General features: G+C 44.0%; 1 protein-coding gene across 5 annotated transcripts in view; it reads right to left on the reverse strand.

Moving 5' to 3' along the window:
• Window positions 1-17,216, reverse strand: part of LOC147008517 (bifunctional heparan sulfate N-deacetylase/N-sulfotransferase 1-like) — a 320,471-nt gene that overhangs the window by 50,351 nt on the left and 252,904 nt on the right. For all 5 annotated transcript variants that reach the window (XM_085863803.1, XM_085863799.1, XM_085863800.1 and 2 more), the window contains one exon: window positions 16,061-16,215. In XM_085863803.1, coding sequence (XP_085719929.1) covers window positions 16,061-16,215 — 155 coding nt within the window. The remainder of the gene's footprint in view (window positions 1-16,060; window positions 16,216-17,216) is intronic.

A 17,216-nucleotide genomic window follows, 5' to 3' on the forward strand; every position in this document is an offset into this window, starting at 1 on the left:
TGTGATCGATTCCTACGTTTTTGCATTTACAAGTCAGCAATGAAGTAGTTGCGTGTTTATAACAACCACAATAACAATAAGCAAGCAAAACGTGCCGAACAGGCAGAGGCTCCGCCTTCCCAGGTTTTCGGGCCAGCAAGCCATGCCCGGAAGTGGAAGAAGGGTGAGGTTTGCAGCAGTAGTTGTGAGAGGAATGTGGCAGGGACGGAGGATCTTGCATTGCTCTCCTCTCGGCACGACGAAATGGCTGCATGATTCTCGTGTCGTGCTGTGAATTGGCTCGCATGGTAGAGCAAGTCTCTGGCCATTGACTCTTGGCTGATTGTAAGAGAGCGACCTCGAACCCTCGTGTATATCACCGAAGAGACGGCGCCATTCTGCAGTGCCACAGATCGGCAAGCATGATCGACGAAGAAGCCACACGGCGGTTGGTGAGCCGTGGTGCTGTATATCGCCTCACGAATTGCCCCATGTAAGTTTCCCGCTACGAGAGAGCAGCTCGGCGCCATTTTTGGCGCGTCTACCAATGCAGGACAAAGCGCCTCGATTCCAAAGTTCCATAAAGACCGTTGCTGGACCAAGCTAAGTGCCAGAATAAAGGGAGGATTTTCTTTCATTTTGTTTTCCCCTTGTCTGTATTTAAGTCTTTGTGTAGAGGCGCCTCGACTTAGATCTTAATTTACTTCATGTATTAGTATTGTTACGGGCCGGGTATCGGCGACGAGCATGACCGCCAGGTGGAGCCATAGAGTAGACTCCGCCGATCACCCGGAATTTAGATCGTACTTCTTCGGAAAACTCCAAAACGTACGGGTCCCTAATCGGACTGTGAAGCGTCAATATTTCTACCACCTGGTACAGGGTTATTTGCCAATTTTCAAAATACCGAGATATCCACGTGGCGATTTACCGAGTCTCCACACCCTCGACGGTACCCGTACGGAACGAGCCGCGAGCGTACTCGAACCGTGTGCGACCCGAGCGGATGGTCACCGAGATCCGTCAGTCCAAATGTCCCCTTTCGGCGGCACAACAGCCTTGCTAATTTTCCAACACGCAGCACGATAAGCCAATGGAGGAAAGGACACGAACGAGCTGATACATTTCACAAATGGGGATATTTATTAATAGGGAAATGAGGGGAGCACGTAAGGGCAGAGTTATCCAAATATTGATAAGCACGCATGTAACAGCAAGGCACTTAACAATTCATTACTTACTCTTACTACACTGGCGCCACAAACACACACATGCACACACCCAAAATAATCGGACCAAAAGCGGTCATTATTGAGGCCTCCAGCTCGGCTGGAGAGGCGAGCTGCAGACCAGAACCTGTCTCAGACCTGTCCACCTCGTGTGGTCTTCGAGCCGATTCGAACCAGGCACCAGTGAGGGCGAGCTGAATCCAGACACCAGTGAGCCACGATCAGCCTCCTGGGCTCCAGCGGATTCTCTCGCACTCCAGAACAAGCGCTGGTGAAGACGAGGCGCCGATCCTTCACAACCCGCCCAAGTCGATTCAACCGAAGAACCACCGACCACCTTCCGTGCTCTCCGAACAACCACCAACTAAGAACCAAGAACAAGAACTCAGAAGAGCCCACTTCTGTCTCTCCGATCCCTTCTTATCCCTATCGGGCGCGGCTCGCTTCCGGCGTGACTCGTTCGTCGTCGGTGGGGGCTGTCGCATCCCATTTCTTGGAGTCCCCAAGTGAGTCGAGTAATGTCCATATTAGGGAATGGAATTCAGTTCGCTCATCGTTGGATGGGGGGTGTCACATCCCATTTCTTGGAGTGCCAAAGCAAGCCGATTCATGTCCATATTAGGGAATGGAATTCAGTTCGCTCATCGTTGGATGGGGGGTGTCACATCCTATTTCGTGGAGTGCCAAAGCAAGCCGATTCATGTCCATATTAGGGAATGGAATTCAGTTCGCAAATGCATTCTGAACACACCCGCATTTCAGCGATCGCGCGGAGAATGCCGGGAGCAGAGGGTCTTCATTGGTGTTGTAGTTATCGTTGGTGTTGTTGTCATCGTTGGTGTTGTTGTTATCGTTGGTGTTGTTGTTATTGTTGATGGTGTAAAATAAAAGAAACCCTGACTATCAAAGTAACTCACAGCGCATTTACATTTATTCACCCATTAAGGCCCTGTCATACCTTGACGATTTAGCCAGCGTATGCGGACGCATGAAAAATTTGTCTAAAACGCTGGCGCACGTCGAATACGCTATGGGTAAGTTTTGTATACGGTAAGAGCACACTGGCATACGTCATAGTATGCCGAGCTCGTCGACAAATTTTAACATGCTTGAAATTTTTCGACGTATGCCAGCGTATGACTCACACGTTCCGCATACGCTGGCCATCAAAGTGTCAACTAGAACCGCACTAGAAATCGAAGTGTCAACATCACCGTCATGCCGAAGAAAAATAAAATAAAAAACCAGGGAGTCTGGAACACTGACGCTAAACATTACCTCGAAGTGTTTTGACTTATGAGTAACTTACAAGTAACGTGTGTCGAAGTGTGTCAACGATCGCGTAACATGCCTACAATTTATGGCCAGCATATGCGGAACGTGTGTCATACGTCGACAAATTTTCAACATGCTGAAAATTTGTCGACGTACTTGGCGTACTTCGACGTATGCCAGCGTGCTTCAGCGTGCTCTTAACATATACAAAACTTACCCATAACGTATTCGACGTGTGCCAGCGCATTTGGCAAATTTTTCATACGTCGGCATACGCTGGCTAAAACGTCAAGGTGTGACAGCGGCTTGACACTTCGATGTCTAGTGCGGTTATGATTTGAATCGTCGAGCCGCAGCCTTTTAAGAGGCTACGCCATGTGATCGGCGGCGATACGCTGCCGCGTGCTATGCATAAGTTAGACTATCGTTGGGCATAGGTTGTGAACGCCGACAACACGCTCAGCATTCGTTGATATAAGTTATCTATATGTTATCGAAACGTTCTGTGTACGTTACTATACTAATGCATTATGCATACGTCCAACTCGTTATGAATACGTCCAAAACTGGAAAAAAAAAAAAAACATTAATAGTTCAGCGTACGCCAGCATTTTACATACATTTTGATACCTTGCCATTCGCTGGCTAAAACATCAAAGTGTGACAGGGCCTTTAGACTAGGGAAAGGGGAGCTATCAATCCACATTCACTTATCAAAATAACTGAGCTTTAGGACCTGAATGTTGTGTGCTCATGGCTTCCAGATTCACAACAATATTACATTCTGACTTATACCCTTGTAAATATTTATATTTTCATTAAATCCCCGTGTTTATTTTAAGTTGCTGTGTCTGTGTATTTGTCGTGGGGTTCGAGTATAAACCCCTTGTGCTGTGCATCCATCTGTGCTTCCGTCGCTCCACCAATGCCGCCTGCCCGTCCCGTGCACTCTATAATCTCAGAGGATCATGTGTCCGCCTCCTAAGGAAAACCGCTCAGCTATCCGGGCCTGGTCGGTGTTAACCGCTCTTCCACCACAATTGGGCGCGGGAGATTAACTTAACCGATCAGACCCATGACAACCTTTTACAGTACGAAGACTGCATCGCACTAACAGGCAACAGTAGTTGCTGCGTCACTCTCTGCTCACGTGAAATAATTTAGAGGCTTATCTGATAAATTGAACATGTCCATTAATCCTGGAAAATCTCACAATCCCACCATGTCACTCCGTAAAGCTCATCAAATTAACTGATCTATTTCCATAGTCAGGCACTGGTAGAAGTTCAGTATCTTGAGGCTTCACTATCAGTCATGACCACTCCTGGGCTGAGCAAGTAGGAAAGCTGGGCTCCAAAGCAAGACAATGACTGGGCATCCTCTGTTGTTCCAAGTCATTCCTCGAAAAAATTGAACTACTCACAATCTGAAAGCCCTTTTTATAAAGCTCAGTTGAGTACTGCTCTCTCCATTGGGCTGAGCATTACATCTGTTTCTCCTATAATCTGTGGAATCGAAAACACTTAATAGTAATGACATCTGCCGAATGAAACCAAAGCACAATCTCAAACTAGAACGGCCACTTGGTGGAGTGCATACCTCCACCAGGTTGATTAGTTTACGCTTTGTATCTCACCGATAGGCCAGATCTGGATTCAGACCTGAACTAAAATTTAATCGGCTTGTTCTTGTCACCGAACCAACTCATCCACCAAGTTTCATCCGAATCCGTCCATAACTTTTTGAGATATCCTGTTATATATCGTTTTTGGCACTATCTCTCAATGGTGAAGAATCACTTAAAAATTATTGGATCCGGATCCGGATCTTCACCAAAATCTAATTGTTTCATCCGTATCACATAAACAAGTCCTTCACCAAATTCCCTCCGAATCCATCGACAACTTTTTGAGATATGCTGCTCAAAAACTGACAGACAGACATACATACAGGGGTGAAAATATAACCTCCATAACACCTTCGGTGGCGGACGTAACAAGAGGTCAAGCATTGCTCTCACATCGCAGATAGATCAATGGTCTCCCTGTTTATTTACCACTTCTTCTCCCGTCTATCTCTTTCTGCTCTCCGTTCTCTAATCCTCCCAAGCAACTTGAGGTTGTAACGTGGTCTTCCAGCAACTACCGCTGGTTAAATGCTCCAAATCCAGGCTTGCTGCACAACTCAACTCTTTTGTTCCTCTTTTCACCCGTTTGTGGAACTGCCTTCCCGAGTCCATTCAATCCCACTCTTCCCTCCAGGCCTTTAAGCTTGTGGCACCCACTATCTTTTCTACCCCCAATAACGCTCCCTAACCTATCTCAACTCTCTTACTTGCACATCACGATGTTTCCTCTCCTCTTTTTCGTGATCATTCAGTCCCTTGCTTGATGTTGTGTCCAATTGCTGCCCCACTGGGGTTTTATTATTTATTTTTTTTTTGCCTTTTACCCTCTGTAACCTCACTCATCGTTGAGCGTTGATTTTGTATTGAAAAGAGAAAAAAATATGCACTTACGTGCCAAGTTACCTTGGAGCTATTACGACAAAGAACATGCAAAAACAAAAATGTGAATTTCCTGAATGGAGTGGTGTAACCACAGATTAGTAAACAGTTGTCAAAATGGAATAGTGTCATGGCCTGGCATAACAAAATTACATCACAGAAAGTTTCACTGTGTTCCAACACCAACATAATGGTCAAAGGGGAAGGAGGAGCCTTGCAGGAATATCATCATTTTCTTCTTCTTCTTCTTCTTTCATATGCAGCACGAGGCTGTGGGGTAGCATAATTGACCGAGGGCATGTCTGTGCCACTGATGCAATGTCCTCTGTAGGTAAAGGCAGGAATTTGTAATTTGCTCCATGGTGATGGTGATAGCTCGACTACTCCTCACAAAGGACACCGTGGGATCTTTAACATCCCCCGACTAATTCCCGCAGACAGGACGACCGTTTAACGTCTATCCGCGGGTCGGCAGACACACATTAATGAATCACCTTGCCTGTGAAACACCAGGATGACAGTTTATAGGTGGGTCGGGATTCGAACCCAGGCTAGACGGGATTCGAACCCAGGCTAGACGGGTCGGGATTCGAACCCAGGCTAGACAGCTTGGAGGCGAGTGTGTGAGTGTTATGAGGCAGCAGTGCAGGGATATAATGACATAAAACCCACGCACACATGCTGTTTTAATAGAAAGGACAGGAAATTATGAAATGTAAACAATGGGAAAGCAATCCGCAGGGTAATGCAAGCACAGCGTGGATTGAGCCTTGTTCGCCAGAAAGAAAAAACCCTTTCATGAACAGCCGAAGATGCAAAGATAAGTTGAGAAATATACTGATAACCCAAACCAAGGATTCACTGGAGAGGAAACACAGCCAGTTATCGATGATGCATTGGAAAAATTACCCCTGTAACTTTGCACACATACAGTATTTACAGAAAGTTTCACAAATAAAACTCAGAAAAATTCGGACAAAGCTGTTTTAGAGATGACACGACATGTCTGATTTTAACGAAGTTGATCAAATGCAACATGAAAAGATGAATTTGGAATTGTTTTTGGAATTTAGAATAAATAAATAAATATATATGTATAAATATATAAAACATATATATATATATATATATATACAGTGGGGAGAACAAGTATTTGATACACTGCCGATTTTGCAGGTTTTCCCACTTACAAAGCACGTAGAGGTCTGTAATTTTTATCATAGGTACACTTCAACTGTGAAAGACGGAATCTTAAACAAAAATCCTGAAAATCACATTGTATGATTTTTAAATAATTAATTTGCATTTTATTGCATGAAATAAGTATTTGATACATCAGAAAAATAGAACTTAATATTTGGGACAGAAACCTTTGTTTGCAATTACAGAGATCAGACGTTTCCTGTAGTTCTTAACCAGGTTTGCACAGACTGCAGCAGGGATTTTGGCCCACTCCTCCATACAGATCTTCTCCAGATCCTTCAGGTTTCAGGGCTGTCGCTGGGCAACACAGACTTTCACCTCCCTCCAAAGATTTTCTCTTGGGTTCAGCTTTGTAGACTGGCGAGGCCACTTCAGGACCTTGAGATGCTTCCAACGGAGCCACTCCTTAGTTGCCCTGCCTGTGTGTTTTGGGTCGTTGTCATGCTGGAAGACCCAGCCACGCCCCATCGAAAATGCTCTTGTTGAGGGAAGGAGGTTGTTGGCCAAGATCTCGTGATACATGGCCCCATCCATCCTCCCCTCAATACGGTGCAGTCGTCCTGTCCCCTTTGCAGAAAAGCATCCCCAAATAATGATGTTTCCACCTCCATGCTTCACGGTTGGGATGGTGTTCTTGGGGTTGTACTCATCCTTCTTCTTCCTCCAAACACGGCGAGTGGAGTTTAAACCAAAAAGCTCTATTTTGGTCTCATCAGACCACATGACCTTCTCCCATTCCTCCTCTGGATCATCCAGATGGTCATTGGCAAACTTCAGACAGGCCTGGACATGCGCTGGCTTGAGCATCGGGACCTTGCGTGCGCTGCAGGATTTTAATCCATGACGGCGTAGTGTGTTACTGATGGTTAATTTTGATACTGTGATCCCAGCTCTCTTCAGGTCATTGACCAGGTCCTGCCGTGTAGTTCTGGGCTGATCCCTCACCTTTCTCATGATCATTGAGGCTCCACGAGGTGAGATCTTGCATGGAGCCCCAGACCGAGGGAGATTGACTGTTATATTGAACTTCTTTCATTTTCTAATAATTGCGCCAACAGTTGTTGCCTTCTCACCAAGCTGCGTGCCTATTGTCCTGTCGCCCATCCCAGCCTTGTGCAAGTCTACAATTTTGTCCCTGATGTCCTTTGACAGCTCTCTGGTCTTGCCCATTGTGGAGAGGTTGGAGTCTGATTGATTGAATATGGACAGCTGTCTTTTTTGCAGATAACGAGTTCAAACAGGTGCAGTTAATACAGGTAATGAGTGGAGAATGGGAGGGCTTCTAAAAGACAAAACTAACAGGTCTGTGAGAGCCGGAATTCTTACTGGTTGGTAGGTGATCAAATACTTATTTCATGCAATAAAATGCAAATTAATTATTTAAAAATCATACAATGTGATTTTCAGGATTTTTGTTTTGGATTCCGTCTTTCACAGTTGAAGTGTACCTATGATAAAAATTACAGACCTCTACGTGCTTTGGAAGTGGGAAAACCTGCAAAATCGGCAGTGTATCAAATACTTGTTCTCCCCACTGTATATGTATATGTATATATATATATATATATATATATATATATATATATATATATATATATATATATATATATATATATATATATATATATATATATATATATTGTTGTGGTTGACGAAATTCGCAAACCACCATTCAGGTCCCGTAGGTGAGATATCTCTGTAAGTATATGTGTAGTTAGGCCCAAACCCGTTGTTTAGAGGGAATAAATGTCATTCATTCGGGCTGCGACCCTTCAGGATAGCCGTTTTTCTTTTACTATCTTTATTTTGGACCAGCCGCCATTACTACCACCACAACCACCACCAACCACGTCTCAACAGCCATCACACAACAACCACCAACCGCAACGCCGCTTCACAACCACAGCCACGACCCTTGCCGTCACATCTCGCTCTCGCAACCATCGCATCACCGCCATTCCCGCGCCGCTTGTGGACACCGATCCTGGACTCGTACAGGGCGCGCACCGAGCAGCGGGTGCAAAAACACCAGCCTTTCCGAAGAAATCGGATCAAGAACGATTCACGCCCACTTCTGTTCCGTCCTATCAGCGAGCATGGGGCGATTTGGCCCCGCCTCCAGGTGCGTCGGAGTATAATCGCTATATGCAGATTCGCGGATCAAAAATCATTCACGCCCACTTTTCCTCTGTCCAATGGGGAGCCAGCCAGAGGTGAAGGGTCGAAGGTGAAGGAGCGAAGCCCCGGGGGCTATAAAGGGCCGCGTTCGCTCACCAAAAAGGCAGTTGAGTTGGGAAGAGTTGGCAGTTGAGTTTGAAAGAGTTGAGTGTTTCTGAGAAGAGGAAAGCAGTTGGACGCAGTTGGACGGAGTTGAGAAGAGTGGAGAGTTGGAGAGTTGTGGCGGCGGCGAAGGCAGTCGAGAGGGCGCTCGTGTCAGAGTCGGGGAGCTGCGGAGAGGGGAGGCCGGTAACGCGACTGAGGTCGCGGTGGAGACGCTCGTCGCGGGACCCAAGCCAGCGAGATATCCTCATTCCCCCGAGCATCAACAACCCCCTCCTGTTTCCCCCCGCGCTGAGATAGTGTGAGAAGGGGGCCCCGTTCCCACCTCATTCCAGGCAGTGCCAGCGAGGCCCGCGGAGTCGGGGCGCCGCCGCCATCTTGCGGCTCATCACCAGACGGGTAGGCTCAACCCGGTCTCGGCCCCAGGCCCGTCTGCCCCCCTCATCGTTGAGGGTGGTCCCTTTTTCTTTTGCTTTGAGTATATGTGTTGTTGGCGTCGTCTGTGAAGTAAAACTGTATAAGTGTTGCCGTGTGCTCGGTAGTCGGTAGTAGATCTGCATTGTTGCATTTGCTTTTTGTGCAGAATTGTGTTTTCTTCTATTTTTACATTTGCTTTTGGTGTATAATTGTATATGTGTGCTTTCCGTTTGCCGCGGAATAAATGTGCTTTATGTTGAACTGTTTTTCCCGTTTCGCTTCGTCTTTTCCTTTATTGAATCTCCATCTTACTTCACGTAAAGGGTTGGTCGTGGGCTAAATACGCCCAATAATTTATCGAACCGTCGAGGTTGACGATAACACCGCTCGGTTATCCCGATAGTACGGAACGGGTCGCTTAAAGTGGCCCGTGTCCGAAGTCGACCTGCGGCGAGGTGCGATCGCCCGGTCTACCCTCGGTGTGGGTACTTAGGTAGGTCGAATTTGACGAGCAACCCTATCCCACGCGGGGGGCCGATTGGCACGATCGTGGTGAGGCCGAAAGGCCCACCCGTGACTAGTTCCCGGCGTTAGTCCGAGAGGGTCACGATGGGATTGTCCGTCCGGTGGGCGACGTGCCGCGATTCGAGTTACGTGGCCGCTCGCACGCCGGCGGGCGCGAATCCACAACAATATATATATATATATATATATATATATATATATATATATATATATATAGAAAATATGTATCTAAATATAAATATAAACATATATATAAAATGCCTCATCTACAGGCAAGCTGTGTAAGTGCAGAGATCCGGGTCAATATGTGCAATTTCCTTGTACTTAACTTTTGATGTTTTCGAAAAAGAATATCATTAATTCACTTTAATTGGGGTTTTTTTTGTATACGTTGTCTGGGATCGTGGAAGCGCTAGCACACTGAACGGATCAGGACGGAACAGACAAAAACGGGACACAACACACACATGCATGGAGAAGGAAACTCCAAGGAGGAAAAACTGGAAAATTAGGAGGGATTTGGGTGGAGTTAACGAGGGTATAAAATATCATGCTTTTGGGTTGGGGGTGATCTGAGATGGTGGTGAACAGCTGTCTTGAAGACCTGGAGGGAAGAATGAGATTAAAGAGGATGTGAAAGTCGATTCCACAGGGGGGGGGGAGAAAGAGGAAATAGAAGGGTACTCATAGAGCGAATACCTCCACCAAGCTGATTGGTTTGCGTTTTGTATCCCACTGATAGACCAGATCTGGATTTGGACCTGAACTAAAATTTAATAGGCTTGTTCTTCTCACCTTTCCAACTCATCCACCAAGTTTGGTCTGAATCCATCCACAACTTTTTCAGAAATCCTACTACAAGTCGTTTTTGACCCTATCTCTCAATGCTGAAAAATCACTTTTAAAAATCTTATCTTATCATTTCGTTCTTGTCACATACCCAAGCTCTCTACCAAATTTTGTCTGAATACATCCACAACTTTTTGAGATATCCTGTTCACAAACAAACAGACAAACAGACAGACAGGGTTGGAAACATAACCTCCATCCACCTTCGGTGGCAGCGGTAAAAATGAGTGTAGGCAAGCAGTGATCCTGGATTTAGGTAGTTTTACCAGAAGAGGGTTAATGGTCTGTGTGAACCCTGCAGAGACCTAGGGTGTGAGGGGGAGGGGGGCAGACAAAGCACGGAAAGAGCAGAGGGTGCAAAACCAATAAGGAGGTGGAAGAAGACAGAGACCACCAACCTGTCTGTGATGGTGAAGTGATAGGCCCGTGGACTCAGCTTCAGCTCGGAAGATTCCAATGATCTTGAAGGCCCTGGTTCCCACGACGTCAAGCTGAGTTTGATGTGAGCCAGGGGAGCCTGCCCAGAGGGGAGAGCAGTACTCCATCAAGCTGTGGATGAAGGCCTTGTAGATGGATAGGAGTTCAGGAGTGCCAAGGAAGGACTTTGTTTGACGGAGGATGCCGAGTTGGCGGCTGACTTTGGAGGCCAACGTTGAAATGTGGTAAATGTGGCTACTTGACCTTGTTATTTTGTGAAAATGAGCATTTGAAAGAGTTTTATCACTCATTTTTGTTTTGTATGCAGACTGTAGCTTCCGGTTGAATCATTTCTGGAAGCGCAAGTGTGCCGCTGATGCAGTGCCCCTGTTACCAGTAACCTGGTACTCATTTTGCCGACCTCAGAAGGATGACAGGCTCAGTCAACCCACCTGGTGTTATTTCATCCGCAGCAGAGGCTCACACTCAAGACCCTAAGATCTCAAAGCCAGCCACCTTAACCGTTAAGCCAACAACAAGCTTTTATCACCAGTTATGTTCCTTAAAATTCCATGATCTATAAAGCTGGGATTTAGGGCCTGGACAGCCTATGAATGATGATCAGTTTCCCCGTTTTTCAGGGTGTGCCCGGATGATGGCATTCCTCCATACGGATATATCCATTGCATCAGTTTTGTGCAAACACAAACATTTCAATCTTTCTTGACAGTTTCAATCCATGTTTTTTTTAAGGACGTCCTCTTGGCTTTCTTCCTTCTCCCACTAACTTTATTGTTTTCTTTACAGATTCATCTTCTGACCTTTGTTGCACATGACCATATTAACCAAGTCTTTTCTTCCTAAGTTCTTCTTCGCTGGGATTGATTTTTAATCTCTTCCTGATTTCTAAGCTCAGAATGATTTATTTCAGAGACAATCGATTCATCCAACGTATCATTCTCATCTCTGTTCTTTCCATTCATTTTCCAGCTTCGATCAACATTGTCCACACTTTGCTTCCAGACATCAATACCAGTCTAATACAGGCTTTATAGACTAACCTTTACAGATAAAGGAATGTATCTGTGCTTCATTACACCACCTAGTTGCCTTCACTTATTCCAGGCTGACTTTAATCTTAATCTAATGATCAACTCTGTTCCTCCTGATGCCTCTATTCACAGAATCAGAAACTTCAAGGTAACAGAAACTTTTGCCCTTTTCCAAATTAAATTACGAGTTCAGGAGCATTTTGTTTTGTTCTTCAACTTGTTCTTTATGTGATTGATCCTCACATGTTTTACACATGAAAAGCCCAGCTTTTGTTACCATATTCCCTGTGATATGGCTGCACAACCTACAAATCTATATTAATAAATCCAAGATGCAACAAGTCACCCTTGTGTTTCATCGATTGTCATAAATATGGTGAGAAGTTTTTTCTGGTTTTTCTTGGTAATGGTGCTGGTGTGCCTGAATTTGCTCGACTCAGATACATGTAGATCATTCATTCGATTCATTTTGCAGAACTAACAACACCAACGTTTCTGTCAGAAGCACTCTCCACTATAATCTGATCACAACCCTGATCCACTAAAGGATGCAATGAGCTGAATCCGAAAGGAGAGATGGCTTCATATTTTAATGGGTTTCATTGGATGTGGAAACCCTCCTGCCCTTCTTTCAGAACCAAAAGCTTCTCCATCACCTCTCTCCACTCAATCCCTGCACCCATATCCCCTGCCCAAAATACAAAGGCACCAACCAGAATATTTGTCTGGTCTCAGCCTATACTCCATTGCATGCCATTGTCGCTCCACTCCAAGAAAGCATTTTAAGATCCAAGGGCAGATGGCCTGTGTTCGTTCCTGATGAAGACCATTCTGTGGTTGAATCATTGCACCTTCTGACTTCTGAGTCTCTTTTTTTCTTTTTTGGAAAAAAAACCTCAAGTTGGTTGAGCAATTGCATTCTCTGCTCTGTGGTTCTCGAAATGTTAAATGATCAAGTCGCATAATCACAAGAAATAAAAGGGAAAATGAAGCACAAGAAAAGTTATTTCAACCTCTTTCATGTACATCCAAACAGGTGGGACTTCATTATCCCTATCCTCACACTTTTTGAAAAATAAGGGGGGATATTGTAATCGACTCCGTCTGTCTGTCTGTCTCTCCGTACATCCGTCCGTCCGTCTGTCACGCTATCCCCTCCTAAAGGGTTGTGCAGAAATTCACCAAAATTGGTAGTTATTATCACCACCTGGCACAAAGGTGCAAGGGTAGTTTAATTTTTAGCCACACCCCCTGGGGTGATGAAAAAAGGGCAAATACCAAAAATTGCAATTACTGGAATATTTTGAAACATTTTTTAATGAAACTTTGTACTGTATATACATATGTATATAATTCCAGCTGTGTGTGTGTGTGTGTGTGTGTGTGTGTGTGTGTGTGTGTGTGTGTGTGTGTGTGTGTGTGTGCGTGTGTGTGTGTGTGTGTGTGTGTGTGTGTGTGTGTGTGTGTGTGTGTGTGTGTGTGTGTGTGTGTGTCCGCTGTTTCTCGACAACCACTGGTCCGATCTAATTAAAACTTGCTAGGTATATTGCTGAGGACCTGTGGATGTGCCTTTTCAAGGTTTGATATTAATCGGACAAGCCGTTCCCAAGTTATGGCCATTTATTTACCAACCAATGAAAGGACACGTTGCTGCGTAGGCGTGGCTGCGTAGGCCGGTGCGCGGCCGGCCGACGATGATGGGGATCGGTGCCTTAGTTACCGTGGCGTAGGAATGGCAATGGTCAATGGCAGCGAATGTCATGGCAAGCAAAGACAGGGAGGTAAATTTTATTTTAACTTGGATTTGAATTAACTGTGTGTGTGTGTGTGTGTGTGTGTGTGTGTGTGTGTGTGTGTGTGTGTGTGTGTGTGTGTGTGTGTGTGTGTGTGTGTGTGTGTGTGTGTGTGTGTGTGTGTGTGTGTGTGTGTGTGTGTAAGTATCACAGTAGTTGTTACTTCAATGCAAGCGATAATTCGTGGAATGCATGTGAACAGTCCGTATGGGCACACACTACTTCCGGATAGTGATGACTTACTGTATTCTAATAATTTCTCGATTTCTTATGCGCATTTATAGATAAACACAATGCCCCAATCCACTCGTCGTTTACGAGAGCGAAGGAACGGCCTGTGTGGTTGTTTTAAAGTTTGGGTCCTGGTTCAGTGTGGGGTTTAAGTATGATTTGATTATTAGATCCTCGTGGAGGATCTCTAAGTCTTACTCACGTTGTTGTTCTTGTGGACTTTTTTGTTTCACAGCGTACAGTTTTCATCGAAACTTCCTGAAACTTGGCGTATATATGTAAAAATCCCCTGCGCAGACAGTAACCATCTCCGATTTAGAAAATTCCTCCAAGAAAAAAAGTTATGACGTCAAAATATCTCCGCTAATGGAAATCGCCTAAAAATGATCTCCGAAACTAGGCAAGCTTTTTGAATTCTGTTTGCGGGAATCAAACAGGGCATTAACAGAAATGAATTACCGCACTTATAATACATCACTATGACATCATATCAATTTTTATGACGTCATTCCTATTTTTTGAAATATTTTGTTTTACAACCCAGAGTTTTCATCGGATCTTCGTGAAACTTGCCATGTATATGCAGAAAGCCCACGCGCAGGCAGTAACCATCTCCGATTTTGCAAATTCTTCCTAGAAAATAAGTTGACGTCATAATAACGCTGCTAATGGAACTCGCCTATACCATTATCTCCGAAACTAGGCAAGCTGTTTGAATTTTGTTTGCGGGAAACAAGCCGGGCATTAACACAGATAATTTATCGCAAACCTGATACATCACAATAACGTCATCATTAAGAAGACGAGGATCTTAGCTCATTCGAGCTTGTTTAACTCAAACTTTGATATTGAATCAATCCTGGTGGAATGTTTTGCCATCTTTCAACTTTGCTTTCGGTGGGAAGAATGGGGATTTATGATGGCGGGCCATCGACTTCACTCCAGTTATATATTTTTTTGTGCAAGCAATTATATCTTTCTCTAATTGTTTAAAACATTAATGGATTTCAACAGCAATATAACAAGCAAAGCATGGATAAGGTTGCTTTATGATGCAATAATTACCTGATACGTTGCAGTTACATTTTATGGTTACACAGAAATGTGAAATACAGGAAATATAAGACATGGAACAAATATGAGAACCCATGACTGCTGAGGGGCCACAAAACTTGTTTCACAATTCACGACTATTGTTGCATGGATCCAGACATGCCATAGGATGCGTCTGGCACACAATATCCAATCGACGATCCACATTTGAAACATATCTAGAGATATATCAAACCTATGACCACCATCCAATATATGATCCCTCCACCCCTCTTTCACCTCATTTCAACTTTCCCTACCTATTTGCAATTTATCTTTCCCTCTTCTCTTTCCTCCTCCTGATTGTTCACCCCTTGTCGTGTCCACATATTGTCCTACTGCCCCACAACAAGTGCGTTACGTTCTACCGTTTGCCACTTTGCTCTTCCATGAGCTTAGACTTTGGATATTAATTCATTTTTTATGTTCTCATATAACACTGTGGTATTATCCATTCAAGAGGGAGCTGCATTGAGAAGCAGGATCTGTTTTATCAGCCTGCTAAAAACTAGTAGATCTTATGCTTATATAATGGACATTCACCTGTTTTCACGAGACTCTGCCTGTGGCCATGCATAAACGTTGCCCACCCTGTCATTACATCAATACATTATCGGGGTTGACTTAGCCTGTCATCCTTCTGAGGTTGACAAAATGAGGACGAGTGTACTGGTAATAGGGACACTGCATCGGCGGCATAGCCGTGTCCTTAACCAATGATGCAACCAGCAGCCATAAGGTGGCACTCAAAAGGAAGGAATACATTATCAACAACACTTGTAGCCATGGAAATTACAAAACAAGACAACAAAATCAAATCATTGTGTTCTCAAAGGCAATGTGCCAGCCCACACAGATTAAAACAAGACAAACAGCACAGACTACAAGGTTCACGAGAAGTTTATTTGTCTCAACGGTAGTTGTGATTCTGTCCTAGCCACTCCCTCTTTTGAGCTGAAAACTCAAGAAACCCATTGATTATGAACTTGGAGAGAAATAGTCAAACACAAGTCAACCTGACCTGTGTACAGATGATACCGCAACAATGTCCGACTTACAAGGTTCAAATTGTTGATTTCCATAATCCACAATGAATCCATTCTACTTAATACACATGAAACAAAGGAAAATAAGGAAAAATCAAAAACAATTGTTGCTTTCAATCAATCTAATTACAATGAACTTAAATGTTCTGTGCTTAACTCCTCTTACCAATGCAAACTTCTTGTTGAGCATCATTTGTTCCTCAAGGACGCTGAGATTGTTGAAAAGATGTGGTTGCATGTGACTCCACATGTGTGGGAACCACCAAAAATTGTTGCGGTAATGAAGCAGCATATCATCACCCTCGCACTCTTCTGGGGTACCTGTCACCATCAGTACAAACTGTTATAATGAGTCAGGCTATTCCAAAAGCAAACAAACACTCCGCTTTGCTCTTTAAATAAATAATTTGGGGGAAAGCATTCTGCAAGGTTCTTCCATTTTTAAAATAATGATGCTTTTCAACTTGAGGTTTGTAGAATTGCATTTCATTTCCATCATTTATATTACTCATTTCAAGAATGAAACGAGAACTTCACTCGGTAGAGCGCGTACCTCCGTCACGCTGATTAGTTTCTATTTTGTATCCCACCGATAGGCCGGATCTGGATCAGGACCTGAAGTAAAATCAAATCGGCTTGTTCGTTTCACCTCCCCAACTCATCCACCAAGGTTTGTCATAATCCGTCCACAACTTTTTGACATATCATGCTATGTATCGTTTTTGGCCAAGTCTCTCAATTGTGAAGAATCACTTAAAAAATTATCATATCCGGATTCGGATCTTCACCAAAATCTCATCCCTTTGTCCTCGTCACACACCCAACCTGTCCACTAGGTTTCGTCTGAATCCATCTACAATTTTTTGAGATATCCTGCTCACAGACAGACAAACAGTCATGGATGAAACCATAACCTCCGTCCACCTTCGGTGGCGGAGCTAATCATTGCTTGGACAGCAAGACACGTGGTGATGTCCAAGCCTATGAGGACAAAAATACAGAACTGCAAGTTATAATCCATACTCATTAACTCGTATCAATTAAATACACCAATGACTAATAATCAAGTTGAATAATGGATCAAATTGAAATAACAATCGAGATAAATGAAGCTAAAACCAATAATCAAGTTAAATTAAGTTAAACAAGAAACGGATTCAGAAAATAATAACAAATAAATATGAAACTTGTATTCTAGATTCGGGGATCAAATCACCGAGTACTACTAATCTTAATTATTTATTCGACGTTTAAAATGTGATGCAAACAATGTGCTTTTTTTTTTTTTTCTTTTTTTTTAAATCGCAGCATCAAAATATCCT

This window comes from Eptatretus burgeri, chromosome 18 (assembly GCF_056783735.1).
Source record: "Eptatretus burgeri isolate ZD-2024b chromosome 18, Ebu_testis_v1, whole genome shotgun sequence".
NCBI classification, from domain to species: Eukaryota; Metazoa; Chordata; class Myxini; order Myxiniformes; family Myxinidae; genus Eptatretus; species Eptatretus burgeri.